Source organism: Aethalodelphis obliquidens, unplaced genomic scaffold, assembly GCF_003676395.1.
Source record: "Aethalodelphis obliquidens isolate GAN/ISIS:26980383/991018 unplaced genomic scaffold, ASM367639v1 scaffold3, whole genome shotgun sequence".
NCBI classification, from domain to species: Eukaryota; Metazoa; Chordata; class Mammalia; order Artiodactyla; family Delphinidae; genus Aethalodelphis; species Aethalodelphis obliquidens.
Genome location: NW_020837947.1, coordinates 20119823 through 20142452, shown reverse-complemented (window position 1 = coordinate 20142452; position 22630 = coordinate 20119823). Strand labels below are relative to the sequence as shown.

The following is a 22630-nucleotide window of genomic DNA, read 5'->3' as shown; positions in this document are numbered from 1 at the left end:
TCTAGAACCAGTTTTAGTTGATGATGTTGGAATCTACTAGAAGATTCAGGTTTCTCGGCTTGGTGCCTGTTGGCTGTCTCTGTTTGTACTGCAGCCTTGTAACAGGTCCCAAGCTGAACTAGCCCTCTCTCCCCTCCTCCAACCTGTTTCCTGCTTTATTCCCTATCTTAGTTATTACTTATAAAAACTACCCAGTTCTCAAGGTAGAAACTTCACAATCTTATCAGTCATTTCCTGTTCCTCACACCTTGTTCCTCACACCACACTGAGGAAAGATTAGAACCATTAGGTCCAAATGAAGTAAATACAGGTCTGAACCTGAAGTTAGATACGGCTCTACCAGTTACTTGTATATGACCCCGAGAGAGTAACTTAACTTCCTCAGTCTACTAACATTTCCATAATTCAGACTCTTATGATTTTCACCCATTAGTTATTCCCCAAGTTGGTTTTTTTTTTTTTTTTTTTTTTTTTGTGGTACGCGGGCCTCTCACTGTTGTGGCCTCTCCCGTTGCAGAGCACAGGCTCCGGACGCACAGGCTCAGCGGCCATGGCTCACGGGCCCAGCCGCTCCGCGGCATATGGGATCTTCCCGGACCGGGGCACGAACCCGTGTCCTCTGCATCGGCAGGCGGACTCTCAACGACTGTGCCACCAGGGAAGCCCCCAAGTTGGTTTTTAAGTCCAGTTTTTCTTAACTCTGGCCCATCTTCTCAGCATGTTTTTCCCAGCATTATTCCCCCAAAAGTCATGGCTGATCATATGATTCCTTTCCCTAAGAACTTGTTTAGGAAAAGATTGCAAAATGCAGGAAAAGCTTTAAGTGCGAGGTTTGTCACAATTACGGTATATAGAGGCTTTGGTTTGACCTCTGGCTGCCTCTTTGATTCACTGTCATTCACCATGCAGTATAGCTATACTGGTTTTCTCTACCTTATGCCAGCATACTGGTGCCTTAGCACCTCTGGAATCTTGCTAATTCCCTGGTGTGGGTTTTATCTTCTTATTTGACCTGAAAAATGTGTTGTCTTTTAAGACTGGGTTCCATTTTTCTTTCTAACATCTTTCAGATTATATTACAGTTCTTTGTTTAATTGTTACTTTTAAAAGTATCTTTCTTCTCTGGAACTTCTTCATCTTTGGGTCCCAAATCAGAAATCATTAATGGTCCCAAAATAGAAATAATTTTTAAATTTTTAATAGATAAACAAATTTGTTTTTCAAAAGTACTAACATATACTATTACGGACTTGTTTCATTTGGGTTTCACTAGCATTAGTTATTGTAATTAAAATTATTTTAAAACATTAAAAAATTTTTTGTCCTTATTTCATTAACACATATACTTCTTCAAATCTGTAGTTTTTAAAACTGTTTTTTTAACTGTGAACATTAGAATCCCTTGAAGAGCTTAAAAAGAAATCGAGCCTCAAACCAGTTAAATCAAAATCTCTCAGGTTGTGCCTAGGTGTGGGCGCTTGAAAAAAAAAACTTTGTAGAAGATTCTAATGTGCCGTCAGCATTGAGGACCAGCAGTTTATGGAACTCCTCCCCTCCCCTCCCTCCCCTCCCCTCCCCTCCCCTCCCTTCCCTTCCCTTCCCTTCCCTTCCCTTTCCTTTCTTTTCTTCTTTTTTAGTTGAGCAATGAGCTACTGCATGCTATGAGCAATATTTTATCCCTGTTGAATGATTTGAGAAAATTTATGTGTCCGGGAGGAGATGGGGAAGGGCATAGGAAGGATTGGGTGGTGTGTGCACTGAGAAAAAGCATGAGAAGGTTTTTAGCTGAAAAAATTCTTTCACAAGCCCCTCAGTTAGTTTTCATTTGGATTAACCTCCTTATGAATTCAGTTTGGAAATGAGAAAAGGAGTGAGAGAGGAGAAATGGTGGAGATTGGTGAAGAGAGAGAAAATAGAAGGTGGTGACAGGCAGTGGGTAACCAAAGACTATTGAGAAGGAACATGAAATTTCTTGTTTGTTTTTGTTCTTTAAAAACAGACTTTATTTTTTAGAGCAGCTTTAGGTTCACAGCAAAGAGTTCCCACATACCCCTTGTCCCCTCACCCCCAATACACACATAGCCTCCTCCATGATATCAGTGCCCTGCACCAGAGAGATATATTTGTTACAACTGATGAGCCTACATTGGCACATCATAAAGTCCCTAGTTTATGTTAGGGCAGGGACGTTAAATTTGTTTCAGTCAAAATCACATCCATCCTCAGTGCCTCCTTCTCTTCAGTCCTATATTTATCATGTAAATCAGGGGTCCCCAACCTCCAGGCTGCAGACCTGTAGTGGTCCTTGGCCTGTTAGGAACCGGGCCGCATGGCAGGAGGTGAGCGTCGGGCGAGTGAGCAAAGCTTCATCTGCCGCTCCCTGTCGCTCCCCATCACTCGCGTTACCGCCTGAGCCATCCCCCCTCTACCCCCGATTCCGTGGAAAAATTGTCTTCCATGAAACTGGTCCCTGGTGCCAAAAAGGTTGTGGACCGCTGATGTAAATAGTTCCTCAGGTCAAGTACCTCCAGAGCCTCCCCTGAGGGTACAGAGGGGCTCATGCATATCATTTTCCTTTTCATTGACTGCCTTTCACATGGTTTCTCCTACAAAGTGATATAGGTGGCTTTTTAAAAATTACGAATTTATTTAAACTGAAAAAAGGACTCTGTCTTATTTGAAATATATATTGAATGACCCTTTCTCATTTGTTTACTAGGGTATTACTATTTTAAAATATGCGCAAGCTCTTCATAAATAAAGGTATTAACCTCTTGTCATATTTGCTATAAAAAGTATCATCTTATTGATTTTTATCTTCTAATTATTTTACCTTTAATATACAGCCATTTAAAATTTTTGTTTAACCACATATGGCTAGGTTTTTCCTTTGTGATTTTCTTAAAAAGTCCTCATCCTCCAGAGAGTTGGCGATGTTCGACTCAGTTTTGTTCCAAGTTTTCCCTATGGTTTGATAAAAACAAAACTTAGAACATTTTTGTAAAGTGTCATTTAAAATCAATTTTTTAATCTATCTGGAATTTAGGTTGCTGTATGACATGAGGTGCACCATGTACCATTTAATGCTACCTTGTAGTATATCTGTATCTTTGTGTCCTAGCTGAATTCTTTAAAAATAAAAGTATCCAGAAGTAAAGTCTGGGTCAGATCTTGAGGACTTTTTTTTTTTCTCCTAGGGCATTTTGATTGATCACTGTCTTGGGATAAAATCTATTTTGGGAATATAGAAAGCACATATTTGAATCTTGAATGGACTTGCTGCTTCAGCAAGAGTATGGAGGCTCAGGAAGCCTAGATTATGTGTATAGTATTAATAGAAAAATACAGTATTAATGAACGTGATTTTTTAAAGAAAAACATTGGCACTTTCTACTTACAATACCTACTGACCTCCCCAGTTCACCCTCAAGACTCAGATACATGTGACCTTGCAGAATGACACTCTGTTGTGTAACTGAAGAAGCAGCACAAAATTCCTGGCCTTGTAGTGGTTGTTATGGTATAGAAGTGGCTCTCACCAGTAAGCAGGCAGAGCAGATTAAAAAAAAACAAACCTGGTGTATGATGTTTAGTGATGCTAATGAGGAAAGTACTATAAAGTTGAATGTCCTACAAGCACATATCAAATAGCTGGAGGCCTAGAGTCCTTTTTGGTCTTGGAAAAACAGAGGCTGTCTGAGCAAGACCCTGGCTGATAGATGAGAAAGCCAAATTTAGCAGAATAGGTCCCAGTTCTTTTACTCCTTTGACATGAATTCTCAACCTGTAAATACTTTCTTTGTGTCTTTTTCTTTTTCCTTAAAGTTAAGAAGAGGAACAATTGAGCTTCCCTTTGTGATCTGCCAAAAAATTGGGCTATTTAAAATTAAAATCTGAAAAAATTTTTTTTATTAAGGAATACTTCATATCTTTTTATTAAAACTGGTTTCTGGGTGAACACATTATTTCAGCATCCTTTTATATTTGCTTAAAATATAGCATATAGTTTGCCTTCTTAGATGTATAGTTAAATACCTAAAAATATTTTCTGACTAAAATTTGAATGTGTGGCATTAGCATAATATAATTATTTTTAGTGTCAAGTATAAACAAGCCTGTGGATAAAGTCAGGAAATCAATAGGCTTGCTTCTCACCTGGCTATCCAGGACTGCCCATCATTTGGTGAAAGTCATAGTTTATCAAATTCTAGGAGACAAAGAAATGCAAACCTCAAGATTCAACAACATATTATTCACTCAGTGTTGTTAATCTTGGGTATTGGTTTCATTTAGGAATTGTAACCATTTTCAGGATCACTAACTCAGTGAACTTGTACTTGTGATCATTTTCACTGTCATCTGAGTTTACAGAGGAATATCATTTTTCAAAAGTTCAATATAGGAATATGGTGAAAGTGTCAAGGAAATCCACTTAATTCATGAGTGGATGTACTTTGGCCATTTGCAAGCAGTAGGCAGCAATTATTAAATGGTAGCCATCAAGGCGTAAAGGATGTGAACCCAGGGATGAGTGGCCTATCCCAGAGAGCACTTTATTGTTCAGAAAGCTCTGATTAGAGGATACAGGAGATATTATGCTAGGGTAAATAAGTTATCCACTCAGTTTAGAATCTGCCTGAATTTAGCATGGTAGAATCTATCATCTTATGTAGGATATTCATGTTTTGTAATATTGTTCTCAAAGGTTAAGATTATATACTGAATTGCCTGGATATTATTTTAATTAAACCTCCTACTGCATTTGTTATGTTACGTTACAAATACATGTTTCACTTATTTACTTTTTCACCAGTGAGGCCCAGAAGTGTTTAATCTAATTGTGAGATTTTTTTTAAAAAAGGTGTAATAATAATGGTATTAAAATTTTTATTTCATACAGAATTTTATGATTTGCAGCATATTCTCATTTCTTCAGTAACTTAGGAAAGGAGTCGTTATGTTTTCCTGTTTGCTAAATGAATTTAGGTGGCTTAAGTCTTAAAAAAAACCTTTCAAGCATTAACAGCTTATTTAAGCCGTTTAACAACAGGCTACAGATGAAAATTAAAATAGAGATTGTTAATGGTTTCTATAGCAGTGCAGGGCAAATTTTAAAAAATTAAAACAAGTTTTTAAATTTTTGCTCATGGTATTGAATTTCTCCACAAAATAGTATTTTTTTCTTTGTTTTTTGTGTTTTCAATTTGCTACGATTCACTGTGGGAATAATTTAAAAGATGTGTGTTATTATTATTCATGTCTTTACAGGCAATCCCTATTCAACAGAGAACAGGTCAGCTCGCTTCTGGAATTAGCTCACCACCTCTCCCCACAGATTATCTGGTTGAAATTAACAAAGTTTTACTCTCCATGGATGATGTTGAATTATCACTTAATACTCCAGAACTAAGCTCTGTTGTCTATGAAGACTTCTCTTTTCAGGAAGATTCTCTGAAGGTAAATATCCAGACACTGCATTTGAATAGCTGCAGTTGATGTAGAAATAAAGCAAGGAATTTGTCGTTGTGCCTACTTAGATTATCCATAACCTTTTACATTTGTGCCAAGGAATTAATAATATGTATGAAAAATAACTTTTTCCTGTATCCACCAATGAAATACTGTTAAAAAATTTAATTTATTAAAAGTAGATATGGATTTTTAAGCGTGCACAGTTATTAATGCTTTACAACATCAGAGACTTTTTAAAATCAAACACGTGCACAAACCATATTCCTTTCTCGTAAACTTGATTGTCATTTGATGTAAAATGTTGACATTTATCTTGCCACCTATAACGATTTAAGATTGGCTAGTGGTTGGGTATGGAATGACATGTTGATTGTAAGTTAACTAGGGATCTGAAAGTTTTCAGTTAATTGACAAAACTAATATCAAGACTTTCATATAATTTGATTGCATTTATGTATCAAGTCACAATAAAATTGCTGATAGAGTTGATAGGTTTGATAGCTCATTTCTGTCATTTAAATTAGTGTTATCAGGTATTTGAAAATATAAATAATTTCTAGCTTCAAACACTTCATTACCTTTACAGAATGTTATTGAAGCTTTTTATATGTCCTGTACAAATGCCATTTTGAACATCTGTGAGGATTTTTTTCCCACCATTAGGATATTATGTAACATTCCTCATGCTTTGGCCAATACAGGGTATTATTTTTTTAAAAAGTTTCCAGTTTTGATAAGCAACAATTATGATGTCTCATTATTTTTAAGTAACTTATTCAATATAAATTTTTGGGCTCCTGTGAATCCATTCTTTTATCTCTTTGCTGGATTTTGTTAATGAATGACAATATATTCATAGACTATCAAAGACCAACTGGACAAACTTGGAGAGCAGATTGCAATCATTCATGAAAAACAACCAGATGTTATCCTCGAAGCTTCTGGACCTGAAGCCATTCAGATCCGGGATACACTTACTCAGCTGAATGCAAAATGGGACAGAATTAATAGAATGTACAATGATCGTAAAGGGTATGTTTAAATGAATATTTAATTTTTTCAAAAGGTCTATAAGTTCATTAAGATTAGTGAGGATATGTTTCAAACCCTTGTAATAGGCCCTGTTTAATAAATTGTGATGTAGTTCCTTAAAAAAGAATCAGCTCACATATACATGATCATTTGCAATGTAATATATAATATTTTAACAATTAAGGAAGCACTTTTATTTATTTGTTTTTATTGAAGTATAGTTGACTTACAATATTGGTTTCAGGTAAACAGTATAGTGATTCAATATTTTTACATTTTAGGCACCATACGAAGTTATTACAATATTATTGACTATATTCCCTGTGCTGTACATTACAACCCTGTGACATATTTATTATATACAAGTAGTTTGTACCCCTTAATCCTTCTTCACATATGTCGCCCATTCCCCCTACCGCCTCCCCTCTGGCAATCACTAGTTTGTTCTCTGTATCTGTGAGTATTTTTCTGTTTTGTTATATTTGTTTCTTTTGTTTTTTAGGCTCTGCATATAAGTGAAGACATACAGTATTTGTCTTTCTCTGTCTGACCTATTTCACTTAGCATATACCCTCTTGGTCTATCCATGCTGTTGCAAATGACAAGGTTTCATTCTTTTTATGCCTGAGTAATATTCTTATATATATCTTCTTTATCCATTCATGTGTCAATGGACATTTAAGTTGCTTCCATATCTTGGCTATTGTAAGTAAAGCTGCTGTGAAAATGAGGGTGCAGATATCTTTTCAAGTTAGTGTTTTTGTTTCCTTTGGATCTATTCCCAGAGGTGGAACTATTGGATCAGAGGGTAGTTATATTTTTAATTTTTTGAGGATCTTTTATACTGTTTTCCATAGTGGTAATACCAATTTACATTCCCCCCCAGCAGTGTACAAGGGTTCCCTTTTCTCCACATCCACAACAACACTTGTTATCTCTTGTCTTTTTGATGATGGTCATTGTAACAGGTACGAGGTAATGTTTCATTGTGGTTTTAATTTGCATTTCCCTAATGACTAGTGATGTTGAGCCTCTTTTCATGTGCCCATTGGCCTTTCGTATACGTTCTTTGGAGAAATGTCTTTTCAGGTCCTCTGCCCATTTTTTAATTGGATTATTTGATTTTTTGATATTGAGTTGTGTGAGTTCTTTATATATTTTTTGATATTAACCCCTTGTCAGACATATTGTTTGCAAGTATCTCCTCCCATTTGGTAGGTTGCCTTTTTATTTTATTGATGGTTTCCTTTGCTGTGCAAAAGCTTCTTAGTTTGATGTAGTCCCATTTGTATATTTTTGCTTTTGTTGCCCTTGCCTGAGGAGATATAGCCCCCAAAATATTGCTAAGACCTATGTCAAAAAGCATACTGCTTGTATTTTCTTCTAGGAGTTTTATGGCTTCAGGTCTTACACTTAAGTCTTTAATCCATTTTGAATTTACTTTCATATATTGTGTGAGTAAATGGTCTAGCTTCATTTTTTTACATGTACCTGTCCAGTTTCCACAACAGTGCTTATTGAAGAGATTGATAGTATATAGAGAAAATTCTAAAGACTCCACCAAAAACTACTAGAACTAATAAATGAATTTAATAAAGTTGCAGTATACAAAATTAATGTACAGAAATCAGTTGCATTTTTATACCCTAATAACAAACTATCAGAAAGAGAACTTTAAGAAAAAAATCCCATTTGCAATCCTTTTGCATCTAAAAGAATGAAATACCTAAGAATAAATTTAATCAAGGAGGTGAAAGACCTGTACTCTGGAAACTATATGACATTGATAAAAGAAAGTGAAGACAACACAAATAAATGGAAAGGTATACTGTGTTCATGGATTGGAAGAATTAATACTGTTAAATGTCCATACTACCCATAGCAGTCTACAGATTTGGTGCAATCACTGTCAAAACACCCATGTTATTTTTCAAAGAACTAGAACACATAATGCTAATATTTATATGGAACCACAAAAGACCCCAAATAGCCAAAGCAGTCTTGTGAAAGAAGAACAAAGCTGGAGGTATCATGGCCTCTGACTTCAAACCATATTACAAAGCTATAGTAATCATTACAGTATGGTACTGGCAGAAAAAGACATTTAGATCAATGGTATGGAATAGAGAGCCCAGAAGTAAACCCACGCACATACAATTAATCTACGACAAAGAAAGCAAACATATACAATGGAGAGAAGGAAGCACCTTTAATTTTTAGTATCTGAATAGTGTCCATTTTCTTTAAAAATCTTGAAAAGAAAAAAAAATAAAAATAAAAAAAAAATAAAAAAAAAAAAATCTTGAAAAGGATTTTCAGTAATGTTCAGTTTCTCCACACACTTGATGATTAATGTGAGTGAAGAGCAGAGATAGCTACAGATAACTGGAATCCACATATAACCCCAAAGCCTTTTTAAAAAAAATAACCTTCTGTTTAATAGAATGTTTTTGAGCCTCCTTCTTTCTAGTTTTTGACCAGGCCTATTAACAGGTAGAAACAAAAATTGGTAAGACTTTTGATGGTAGCTGTGAATGTATGGAAAGTCAAGTATGATGTGAAATAGCTCAATATAAATTACAGTGTAAGAGTAATGTTAACACAGAAAAATATACCGGAAAACCTTAGAGACATACACACAAAAATAGGCATGATGCTCTTCATCTTCTTTTTTTTGTTTTAGCTTACATATTTCACGTGATTATACAATCCTTGGAAACGTAACATTTAATAATCTTTTGGTGTATTTCTTTGTATGGATTTTTAAAAACTTCTCTGTACATTTAGAGAATATCCTCTTACATACAGCTTTATGCATACTTCTGACTTTAATTAGGCTTGATTATTAGATGAAGACTAATTTGTTAAAAAATAATAACATTTTAAGGCTCTAGATTGCATCACAGTATTGGTCGTTATAACTCTGCCAACAGCATATGTGAAAGTTTCCTTCTTACTGAACCCTTGTTAACACTGAAAGATTTTTTTTAGACCTTTGCCAGTTGTGTAGTGATGGATTGCATCTCAATATGATTTTCGTTTCTTTGATTATCAGCAAAATTTCAATATTTTTACATATGTTTATTGGCACCAGTGTTATTTCTTCTGTTAATGGGTAGGTCATGTTCTGTGCTTATTTTTCTATCATAGTATTATTATTTACTTCTTAATTTGCAAAAGCTTTTTTCTATATTAATATTAACCATTCATATTCTTTGTTCATTGCTTAATTACTCACAGATTTCCATGTACCCTTTATCTTTGTTAATGGTGTTTTTTGACATATAGAAATTTTAATTTTCTATAATTATATCATGTCTTTTCCTTTGTAATTTCATTTTGTTTATATGCATATAAATTACCTTTTCATTGTGAGAGTAATTAAATATTTATATATATTTAAAACAATTTTGCTTGATTTAAAATTTACATGTAAAAACTAAACCATCTGAATTTTATTTTGATATGTATTTTGTTTTAAGTCTCCAGTTTGGTGGGTCTATACACCAACTCTTTTTTAAAAATTCTTTTCCATTAGCAATATAGTTCCCTGTGCTATAAAGTAGTACCTTGTTGTTTATTAATTCTATATATAATTGTTTGCATTTGCTAATCCCAAACTCTCAGTCCGTCCCTCCCCGCCTCCCCCTTGACAACCACAAGTCTGTTCTCTATGTCTGTAAATAGCAACTCTTTAGTAGCAAGAGTAGGGGCCACGCATCCCTACTTTTTAAACACTCCCTAGCTCACTTTTTTATGCAGCCTGAGTTAAGAAACACTAATCTGTTCTATTTTGCTGTGTTTTTCTTAAATAAACAACCAATTTTCTCTATATTTTTTGCTGAACAATTTAACTCTCCATTATTGTTGGTGATACTTCTTTACCATAAACTTAAAGGCATTTCAACTTCATATTTATTTAATTTTGCTAATTCTGCCTTCTCACACCATTAGTTTTAGTCTAATACCGTAACATTTTCATTTTTAAAGCATTATTAATTTTTTCATTCAGCACAGTAAATTTTCTCTCATTATTCTAACATTAAAATTCATATTCTTTTTCTGTATTTATTATTCCAGTAAAATTTTAGTCATCTCAATCAATTTTTGAAAAAATGATGAATTTGAAATGTGGTCTTTCACTTATTTGGGTCCTTTTCTGTGTCCTCAGTAAGGTTTTGAAGATTTGTCTGCATCTTTCTCCCCAGGACTATTACTTGGTAGTTTTGTGCTTTTCTTATTGTTGGTTAGTGTAGAGTTGATGTATGGTAGCTTATTTCTGCATTTTCTGCACTGCATGTGTTTGTGCGTGTGTGTGTGTGTGCGCGCGTGCGCGTGTGAGTGTATGCCTGTGAGTATGAGTATAAATTTGATTTTCTTGGCCTTTCTTAGTATACTGACACATCATTTGTATATAATGATAACTTTTCTTCTTTTTTTCAATTATCCTATTTGCGTATATGCATCTGGCTAATGTGGCAGAATTTCAAGAACGTTATGATTAGTAATGTTGATTGCAGATATTCATGCCATTTACTTGATTATAAAAATTTTAACTTTTTAGAAAATACTTTATTCCATAGTTTTTTTTAATTGAGCACAGAGCAGTATTCTCTTATGTTAGAAAAGTCTTTTCTATCACATTTTTATTTTATTATTTTGTTTTCTGTGTTTACTAGATTTCATTTGCTAGGAGGTTGTCTCTCTTATTTTCTTTAGCCCTGTACTTGGATGTATTAGTTGATTATGTTCTTATTCTTATTCCTAATTTTTATTTAGTTTTTCTCTTCCAACCTTGGTAACCTATCCTAAAATGTTTATTTTTCCTCATTCCTATGTGCCCACTTTTACAAGCAACAAGTGAGCACTCCTTTCTATTCTTTTCTTTTCATAGAACATCGAGGCAATGGCAAATATCCTGTGCTTTCATAACTGTTATCGGTCATAATGACACCTGGGTGACCACCAAGTCATTTGTCTATGCCAGGTCTCTGTGCTGTTTTGCTTATAAAATTTTTAAAGGATTGTTGGCCTGTGGTAAAAGATAAATACCATGAAAATAAACAGGTATCTTTCTTTGAGAAGTCCCTTATGCCTCCTTTGTAATGGTTCATGGCATTAGCTTTCATATTTTTCCTTAAGTAATTTTAGAACCATCTTAGACGAACAGTGGAACAGTGGAGAAATAAGCCAGTTATGTCTTCCTTCTCGTCTTAGATCCTTGGATCTTTGTGTATCTTCTCTCCTAAGAATGTCTTCCCAGATATTTATCCTCTGTATCTTCTTTGTGCCTCTCACTGCTGTGTGGACAAAGTTCAGACTTCTTATCTTGACCTTAGAAGCTTTTTAACAGTGTCCTCCAGTTGGCCTAATTTCTAATACCTTATACGTACTGCTCAAAAACAAGTTTTCTTCACTCATTTCACATAAACTTGATTAAAATTTCCTTTACTTCTTTACCTTCCTAGCTTTCTGATTCTTACTCAGAATTCCATCTTTTACCAGGAATAGTTTTCCTTCTTAATTTAATCAGTCATTCTTTTTCCATCATTTAAAAAGTGTTTAAAACTCAGTTTCATCATAGAAGACTTCACCCATCCACCTACCTATGTATACCTATACCTATCTATCCGTGAACCATTCATTTAATGAATATTTATTGAGTGCTGACTAATGAAGATTGTCTTAATATATTCTCTTAGTGTTTTGTTTGAAGTGCTCTTATTTTCATTATGCCCAATAGAACATTGCTTCCCTGTGGGCACTCAACAAATATTAATGGAATTTTTATTCAGTGATTTTCATGGAAGAAGGAAACATAAAGATTATTTAGGAGTTAGCGATGTCAGGGACCATTTTATTATTTTTTAAAACAATAATATTACCTTTTTATTATATAAACATTTTAGTAGAACCATTAAAATTTCAGAGATCTCTTCTAAACTTCTCCTGGTACCACTACTCTAAACAAAGAGGCACAGGGAAATTCTTTAGGATCCCAATCCAACAGAGCTTTTCTTTTTTACACTTATATGTTCCAAATATGACAAGCACTGGAGTTTGGCTTTATCTCATTTCTAAAGGAGTTATGTTTGAATAGAAGTCTTGATAGTCTTTGTTTCATTGCCTAACCTGAGCTTTGCAGGCACTCCTATCCTGTGCTGTGTTCAGGTTAATGGGACACACTGAATTAGTCCCTGCACGGAGTATATTAGTCTGCTAGGGCAACCATAATAAGATACCACAGACAAGGTGGCTTAAACAACAGACGTTTATTTTCTGTCAGTTCTGGAGGCTGGTACCAGAAGAGTTAGTTTTCGGTGAGGCTTCTCTTACTGGCTTGCAGATGGCCACCTTCTCACTGTATCCTTACCTTACATGGCCTTTCCTCTGTGCTCTTGCAAAGAGAGAGAGAGACAGAGAGGCAGAAAGAGGCAGACATAGAGAGAGATATCTCTGGTGTCTCTCCCTCTTATTAGGACAGCAGTCCTATGGGATTAATGACCCACCTGACCTCATTTAACCTTAATTACCTCCCTAAACACCCTGTCTCCAATATAGTCATGTTGGGGGTTAGGGCTTCAACATATGAATCAGGGGGGATGGAATTCAGTCCATAACACAGAGATAATAGACTGCAAGGAAATTTTTTTTTTAACATCTTTATTGGAATAAAATTGCTTTACAATGGTGTGTTAGTTTCTGCTTTATAACAAAGTGAATCAGCTATACATATACATATATCCCCATATCCCTTCCCTCTTGCATCTCCCTCCCTCCCACCCTCCCTATCCCACCCCTCTAGGTGGTCACAAAGCACCAAGCTGATATCCCTGTGCTATGCGGCTGCTTCCCACTAGCTAGCTATTTTACATTTGGTAGTGTATATATGTCAGTGCCACTCTCTCACTTCGTCCCAGCTTACCCTTCCCCCTCCCTGTATCCTCAAGTCCATTCTCTACGTCTGCGTCTTTATTCCTGTCCTGCCCCTAGGTTCTTCAGAACCTTTTTTTTTTTTTTTTAGATTCCATGTATATGTGTTAGCATATGGTATTTTTCTCTTTCTGACTTACTTCACTCTGTGTGACAGACTCTAGGTCCATCCACCTCACTACAAATAACTCAATTTTCTATGGCTGAATAATATTCCATTGTATATATGTGCCACATCTTCTTTATCCATTCATCTGTCAATGGACACTTAGGTTGCTTCCATGTCCTGGCTATTGTAAATAGAGCTGCAATGAACATAGTGGTACATGACTTTTTGAATTATGGTTTTCTCCAGGTATATGCCCAGTAGTGCGATTGCTGGGTCATGTGGTAGTTCTATTTTTAGTTTTTTAAGGACCCTCCATACTGTTCTCCATAGTGGCTGTATCAATTTACATTCCCACCAACAGTATACTGCAAGGAAATTTTGAAGTGTTTTGGCCTTTTGGGTTTTGTTCTAGCTGGGAACTAAGTGTTCTGGAAGTAAAACACGCTATTTTTTTCCTAAGAGAATAGAGTAATTAATCATATTTTACACTTCATGGTGTTTGAAATGTTAAGTGTTTAAAGTTGGGTGGGTTAACGTGCCTGCAGCTAATCTATCTTGATTTTCCAAGCCAGAGAAGGCTGTCTTTTCAGTTAAAATGCTGCCTAGTGTATGTGTATGTGTGCATGAATATGGGGGGGCGGGGTGGTGTATGCAGATTGCTTTGCTCTTGGTATGATGCATGTTTCTCTAAGAGGAATCATTAACTGTAATCCACTACGGAAACTGGTCTTAAAGAGCAGTGAGCTGTGAATTCACTCATTTTGAGGCTTTCAGTTTAAATGAGGTTTGAATTTTCATTTTAGAAAATTGCTTCTAGACGGTCCTGGAAAGTTGGGAAACCTATTTTATTTTGTTTGTTGTTCTCTAGTTATTTCGATAGGGCTGTGGAAGAATGGAGACAGTTCCATTGTGACCTCAATGACCTCACACAGTGGATAACGGAAGCTGAAGAGTTGCTGGCTGATACTTTTGCTCCAGATGGTGGCCTGGACTTAGAGAAAGCCAGGATACATCAGCAGGTGAGTGCTTTCTGTCAGAGGATGAGGATCTGCTAAAAAAGGTGGCATATTTATTTAGTATACGCCATTTAAGACAGATTTCGAAAGTAGGGGCTCACTATATTAATTTTTCGGGAGTATATAGACAATCTGTAATTTTTGTTCCAGTTCTAGTTTCCAGTTTTAAAGGTTTAAGAAAAATGGTTATTTCAATTTTTAATTAGGATTTTAAAGAAATTAAATAAAAAAATACTCTTTAGTGGAATATGTGAAAAACAATTTTATTTTTAAAATTTTATGTTTAGAATAACACTTGTAAAATTTTGTACTCAAGACTGCATCAAGGCCAGAACGATATCTGCATACCTCACCTCTATTTTCTATACTTAAACACTTAGGCATCTTATGTTTCTTTGTATCATTGATCATTGTGATAAAAGTAAATTATTCTTGAGCTATATCAGGACAGCTGCTCATGTAAGTCTAATTCAGTCTTGGGAAAATATAACACAATAGCTAAATCAGTTCTGCTGATAATAATGGGTCGTTAAAAATAATGGTTGAAAGCAAGCAACATTTCAATTTACCATTGTTGAAAATATTTTCTCTTTTATTAAATTTTTAAAATATATTTTATGTAGAAGGCTTCTGAGGAGTTAGAAAATGCTTTTATTTTTCTCATAAATATGTTAATGCATTTTTTCTTATTTTTAGAGTTATGGAGAAGTGCTTAAATTGACTTTAAAATATCCTTTCTTAATCCGTTGCTTAAAAATTTACAGACCAGTGAAGCAATGTCTCAGTAAAATGCACATTGAGGGTTACTTATATATGGTAGGACGTAATGGTATATAGGGGTAGAGGGTTTAAAATTTTTTTAAGAGACACTTTCCAGCACGTGTATAGAAGATAGGCAATTCACTTCAATCAAACATGATTGATGCTTATGCGTCAATGTAAACAGCAGTGATTTATGTTATTAGGCTGTCCTCTTCCACTCTATTTTGCCTGATGACATTCATGAGAGTGGGTTAGATAGATTTCATTTAATGTGTTCAATGAAATGTAATTGAAATGTTAAAAATGCCTTTTTCATATATGTAAAATATCCTTCCAGGGCTTTGTTTCTCTAACACTTAAATTGACACCACACCAATGGTTCCTGGGTGGATTCATTACCTCAGAACAGTTTAGTTTAGAAGTGGAGTTAATCTTGAGTTGTTCTCTATCACAGGAGCTCGAGGAGGGCATCGGCAGCCACCAGCCCAGTTTTGCAGCACTAAACAGAACTGGGGATGGGATTGTACAGAAACTCTCCGCAACAGATGGAAGCTTCTTGAAGGACAAGCTGGCAGGTTTAAACCAACGCTGGGGTGCGATCGCTGCAGAAGTGAAGGATCGGCGGCCAAGGTGATTTAGCCGTGATAATTCGAGGGCACGGGGTGAAGGTATTTGGGCAGAGCCTTTTGAGATACGACCCAATGAGTTCCAGGTTCTTTTATTGTCTGATGTTAATACAATAGGAGTTTTATTGACATTTAAGACCTCCAATGTCCATGTTCTGTATTTTTAGGACATTGTCTCTTTCTGTGTCTTTAGGCTGTCTGTAGTCTTACTTTTCTACTCAGATATCATGCATATCAAAAAAATCTTTATTTCTCTTTTTCCTGTTTATTATGACATGGTGACTATGTGGCAGAAACTTGAAGTAGGTGGAGGAACACTCTGGACTCCCAGTCTGAAGGTCTGGATTCAGGGTCAGGCCTCTCCCTCACTCGTTTCCTGACTAGGCCTCCGGGTCTTCATGAGTAATCCCTCTCACTCGGTAGTTCTTGGTGTCTAAGGGTGTCCTATATCCTTATATGTCAGTGCTGAGTACATAGTACAGTTCCTCATTTATGTGACATAATAAATATAATGTATTATTGTGCATTTTTATGTCAGATTATGTTACAATGTCCCAGATTTTATTAGGGTGTCTTCTGATTACAAACACGTTTGATTACCAGTGAATATAATACTCAACATTACACATATTATTTTATATATTACTGTACAGTTATTTGAAGCTATGTTTTGAGACAATCAATTTTTAATGGCTGATTCCTACTTAATACATTTCATCTCATTAATGGCCTTTTTTGGGGGGAGCGGGTTAATGATAGTTTCGGGTTAAAAAGTCCCAGGTAATTTTTTTCCTGCTAATTTTAACTCTGTAGATGACGTATTATTTTAGTGATAAGCTATTGTTATGTTAAAGGCTAATCTAATACTTTATCAAGTATATAGTATGACATAAAATATTGAACTTTGAATATTTGGCTTATGGCTGCTTTTTATAAAATAACATCATCTGTTATTTTGTGTGTTTTGGTAGGAGTCAAATCATAGTTTGTGTGTCTTGGTTGAGAGGTTGCCATGTGGAAGAGACAGGGTTTGGCCTCATTTAATCGTCACAGCTACTCTCTGAGGGGACTGTTTAGACCCATTGTACAGCTTTGGAAACTGAGGCTCAGAGAGGAGAGGTTAAGTAACTTGTCTAGGGTCTCACAGAAAATTAGTGACAGTGCTAACTTATGCTCTTAAATACTTCGCCTGTAAAACTTGGGAAGACCTCAGAGTTCGCTGACCAAGTTTCCTCCCCTGTGAATGAAAACTAGGATATCTTCTTAGAGGAGTGTCATGAAGACTAAAGGAGATGGTGTTTGTAAAAAGTATTATTCTCTATTTGTAGTAAACACGAACTACTAAGGAACTCAGAGAGACTAAGATGAAGAAAATGTTTAAAGGAAAAAATGATCTGATGTGATTAAATGACACATTATTAAGAAGATAGAGTGTTGTCACAGACACAGGGGTGATGGATTGTGGAATTGGCAGGGGAGGGATCCTGAAGCTGGTTTTGAAGGATTTACAGCAAATTTCCATAAATTCCCCTTATGGATGGTCTTGTAGGGAAAAGGCACAGAACAGACAAGGTGGGAGGCATTAAATAGTCTGGCCAGGTAAGAAATCTGTGAAGGTTGGATGGTGAGGAGGCTTCAGGGGACCAGGGGCAGGATTGGAAGCTGAGGTCCCATACGATTTATGTGCCATGGTAGTGAGTTGGCAGGGAGAGTCCTTCTAGCTTGAAAATGATCTATCTCTCAGGTCTTAAGGAAAAAGATGTACCTGCTGGCATAGTATTAACAATAACTGCAGGAATTCCCCTGATCAATTTCAAATGGCTCTCTGTGGAATGTGGTAATTATTGCTCCTGGGACTAACAAGGTGAAGCTAATACATGTTTTGCTCAATTTTTGGAAGAGAAAAGAATAATGAATCTCTTCTCCAGCATCTTGTATTTTAACTAAAACAATATTTGTTTTCATAAATTCATGTTTAACTTTACTTCAGGTTGTAATTTATCTCAACTTGGGGCCACCTTGCAATTTTATGGACTTATTATGTGTACTGTTATCAGTCATTGAGAAACAACACACAGCTCAATTTATTTTTGTTTTGAGTGCCAGTCATTAAATATTTACACAGTTCAGCAACTTATGGTGTTATTCCTTAATGAGCAATTGTTACCTACTGTTTGAACATGAATTTATAACTTGTTTTTACTTAGTGATAACATTTAAAATGTAGATTATATTTAGCTAGTTTGCAGATGAAAATTTTGTGTGACTCAAATATGTCCTATTGAAATTACTTGGTAATGTTAGTTTTCTTCATAGATATATTTTCAAAATACTAAATTAGTCATGATTATGAAACATTGGAAATTTAAATTACAACTTTTTTTTTTGAAACACAAGGTCTATAGTAGTATTTGAGTTGTTTCCAAAGTTGTTATTTAAAGACTCTTCCATACAGAGGGTAAATTACCTGTTTTGGTACTGGTAGTCTAAACAGTTTGTACTATTGCTTTATTTATTTATTTTTTTAAATCTTGAAGCAGTGTTCTCTCCTGATGGATACTTAAAAATGAAAACTTGTGATTTTGTAGTGATTGTCATTAATTTTTTTTTAATTGAAGAATAGTTTATTTATAATGTTGTATTGTGTGAGTCTCAGGTGTGCCACAAAGTGACTCAGTTTATATATATATATATATATATTCTTTTTTATCGATAGATTCTTTTCCCTTATAGGTTATTACAAAATATTGAGCATAGTTCCCTGTGCTATACAATAGGTCCTTGTTGGTTATCTATTTTGTATATAGTATTGTGTATATGTTAATCCCAAACTCCTAATTTATTCCTCCCCCCTTTCCCTTATCAGTTTTTTAAACATTAAAATAGTTTATTTGTGATTAAAAAGAAAAAGTCATAGCCATAAAAAATGTAAATTCTTATTAGGGATGACATAATGTAATTCATTTAAAAAATTGCTTTCTATTTTTAAACCAGCAGCTAATAGCAGCAGCTATAAAAATGATACCACCACCAAGCTCTAAATAGCTTTCAAAATCTTTCTTAAAAATACATAATCTTGTTTGTCATATGAGTTGTAGTCACATTCTCATCTTTTGACAGATGGTTTATATAATTATAAATGTTATTCTTATAACATTAAAAAGATGTAATTGAGGCAGTTTTTTTTTATATTCATATGACTATTTGTTTCCTTATAGCCTTTAAAACTTTGACTTTGTTTTTCTAGATTTTTTTTTAGAACTTGGTGCTTTATTCAAATATAATACTTATTTTAATGAGCTAATCAAATTTCTGTTTTTTCTTGTCTTTCTTGTAAAAGAAAAGAAAATTTGTAAAAATTTCCCATTCTCAGTATCTTGCCTTGTTCTTGTTCTTTCTTTCCTATGAATAAAGTAGAGTAATAGTTGCAACCTAACGTGAATAATATGTCATATAATGATACTTTTCTATATCCATGGAGTACTCATAAAGAATTATGTATTTTTCTTTAATTATTTTAGATAAAGACATTTTTCATGTTTTCTTTTTAAAACCTCCATTATGTTGTACAGTGGTATCTAGCTTAAAATAAGTCCTTTGTATTAAATTTCTATATAGGTTTTCACTATGAGAGAAGACAACATTATTTAGTTTTAATGTTTTTTAATTTAATGAAGGAGGAAATCTTATTCTTATGTTTGCAAATAATCTTTGGTATTGCGGAACATATGTATTACTATTAATACTCATTTACGAATACATATTAAAATAATTAATACATATTAAAATAATTATTTTGTGTGTATGACATATTTAGTCAGAATATCTAATGCAAATATATAATGTTCTAGTTAACTGGATATTTTTTCTCAGTATTTTTCAATAATATAATCTTTTAGGTTAAAAGGAGAAAGTAAGCAGGTGATGGATTATAGAAAAAGACTAGATGAGATTATCTGTTGGTTAACAAAGGCCGAGAATGCTGTGCAAAAAAGATCAACCACTGAGCTGGAAGAAAACCTGCAAGAATTAACAGTAAGTGGTTTATTTGTCTCTATATTTGCCAGTGCTTTTTGATGCATGAATATTTTCACTGCAAATAAGATACTGCATGACTGAAGAAGAAAAGGGGAAGAAACTTTGTCCTTTGTGGTAAATGTGGTGAACTTTAAAGAGGAATATCTTTTTTTTTTTTAATTTTAATTTTAAAGAGCAGCTGTCATTTTATTCTTGCAGTGGTAAGGCTTCCCACACATAAAAGTAATAAGTCATGTGGTCTCAGTATTGGACCAAAGGTTTTTGGAATATTTTAAACAGACATCATCATTTTAGAATATAATAATGCTGGGAAGTATAGGTTTTTGCTTTGGAACTTAGAAGATAATTACTGATTACTATCTATAAAACTGAGTCCTACAAGAAGACTCAAAGTGAGTTGAGAGTAACTCACTGCAGCTTACTATGGACTTAGCATCACGGTTGTATTAATCAAATTTTCTTCGTTGATCTGCAACCAACAAGAATTGTTTATAGTTGTATAGGTATACAACATATAGAAATACATAAAAATATATAGATATGTTAATATACCCAAATATCCATACATTTTTATATCCACAAATTTTATATTTTTGTGCTAAGATTTAAAGTACTTGTAGTAGAACAATAAGCATAATGTGCTCACATTTTTACTAAACAAAAAGAAATTGTGTGTGAGTGTGGATACACACATCTGTGTGCAACAAAGTATACCTAAAAGGATACCCACTAATCTGATAAGAGATTTTTTTCTAAAGGAGTATAACTGAGGTATTGTGGGAAAGAAACTTTTAATACTGAAGAAAAAATACATGGCAAACAATTATTAAGTTTTCTTTTCAAAATGTGACAAATACCTAACAAACTTGCTCCTGTCTTATCTAAAAATTTCAATAGTTTTCTTGGAATATGCCTTTTGTAAACAATTTGGGGGCAGTCACAAGGGATGGGACAGTATATTAGGGTAGGTAGAGATAAGGTAGAGATGCATGCATAAAATGCTCCTGTTGTTTCTGGGGTTTTTTTTGCCTTTCATTAGAATAGATATAATTTTATTAGCAAAGAACAGAATGTTAAGTTGTCGATGTAAATATGATATAATATGACCCTGTTAAGAGACAGGGGGTCAGGGGTAGTAGTTCATGTACACACAATGCACACTGAAGGTGGGAGGTCATTCCCAAATTAGTTACAGTTTGTTAAGATAAGTTCAGGCTTCTTAGAAGTTTATTTCCATTTAAGAAATTAAAGGTCCACATTTATAGGAGTACAATAAGTTGCTGACATACGAAGGAGTTCTGTTCCGAGAGCTCATTTGTAAGTCCAATTTGTTTGTAAGTCCAACAAAGTTAGCCTAGGTACCCAACTAACACAGTTGGCTATATAATATTGTACTGTAATAGGTTTATAATACTTTTCACACAGATAATATGTACATAAAAAACAAACACAAAAAATAAAGAAAACATTTTTAATCTTTATAGTACAGTACCTTGAAAAGTACATTAGTACCGTACAACAGCTGGCATACAGGGGCTGGCACGCATGTTTGCATCTTTGAAAGTTCGCAACTTGAAGGTTCATATGTAGGGAACTTACTGTATTTCCCAAAGAGATTCCTAATACAGTTCTTGATCTTTTCCTGGTATGACAACCTTTTAACCATACCCCTCTTCTGACTCCTTTAGGACATAATCCAGGAGATGGATGATCAAGCTGAAAAACTCAAATGGCTGAATAGAACTGAATTAGAAATGCTTTCAGATAAAAGTCTGAGTTTACATGAAAGAGAAAAAATTTCAGAAAGCTTGAGAACTGTAAATTCGACATGGAATAAGGTGTGTGTTAAGAATTACTGCGACACCTTCCTCATGTTTACTGATTTTGTTGTTAAAGAAGTGGAACCAGGCAACTGTTTTACTTTTAAGTATACCCAAATATGGGCACATTTTATTTTTTTTATTTTTTATTTTTTTTGCGGTATGTGGGCCTCTCACTGTTATGGCCTCTCCCGTTGTGGAGCACAGGCTCCGGATGCACAGGCTCAGCGGCCATGGCTCACGGGCCCAGCCGCTCCGCGGCATGTGGGACCTTCCCGGACCGGGGCACGAACCCGTGTCCCCTGCATCGGCGGACTCTCCACCACTGCGCCACCAGGGAAGCCCGGGCACATTTTATTAATGCTTACTAATATTGATAATTATATTTTTTTCATCTGTCATGGATGGAAGCATATGTTCTCAAAGAATACTTATTTTACATGGAATTTTTTTGGCCTAGGAGATTTATACATTATATACTATATTAAATAATGAGTATATATTAGAATTAGGCAATAAAGTACTAATAATTATACTCTGAAAATGAAAGCATTAAAATAACTTTGTGATGTTGCATGTGACTTTTCACATACGTAGATTTATTTTTAATGATTTTATTCATTCAACACGTATTTACTAGGTTCCACGTGGGATGTAATGGTATGTGACTACAAATATGACTAAGATAAAGTCCTTTCTCTCATACTGTTACTTTTTTTGCAGTTGAAACAGAGGTAGATAAAGTAATAGATTTCTATATATTTTGACTTGGGTACATACCATAACAGAGTGTGAGGTCTGTCTGGGACATTGAATGGATAT

General features: G+C 34.5%; 1 protein-coding gene across 14 annotated transcripts in view; it reads left to right on the top strand.

Annotated features, from left to right (window-relative positions):
• UTRN (utrophin) overlaps positions 1-22630 on the top strand; it is a 506668-nt gene that overhangs the window by 216121 nt on the left and 267917 nt on the right. For 13 of the 14 annotated variants that reach the window (XM_027084340.1, XM_027084307.1, XM_027084323.1 and 10 more), the window contains 6 exons: positions 5269-5457; positions 6332-6504; positions 14415-14565; positions 15779-15954; positions 19850-19985; positions 21677-21826. In XM_027084340.1, coding sequence (XP_026940141.1) covers positions 5269-5457; positions 6332-6504; positions 14415-14565; positions 15779-15954; positions 19850-19985; positions 21677-21826 — 975 coding nt within the window. The remainder of the gene's footprint in view (positions 1-5268; positions 5458-6331; positions 6505-14414; positions 14566-15778; positions 15955-19849; positions 19986-21676; positions 21827-22630) is intronic. The other variant, XM_027084377.1, reaches the window with a different exon arrangement.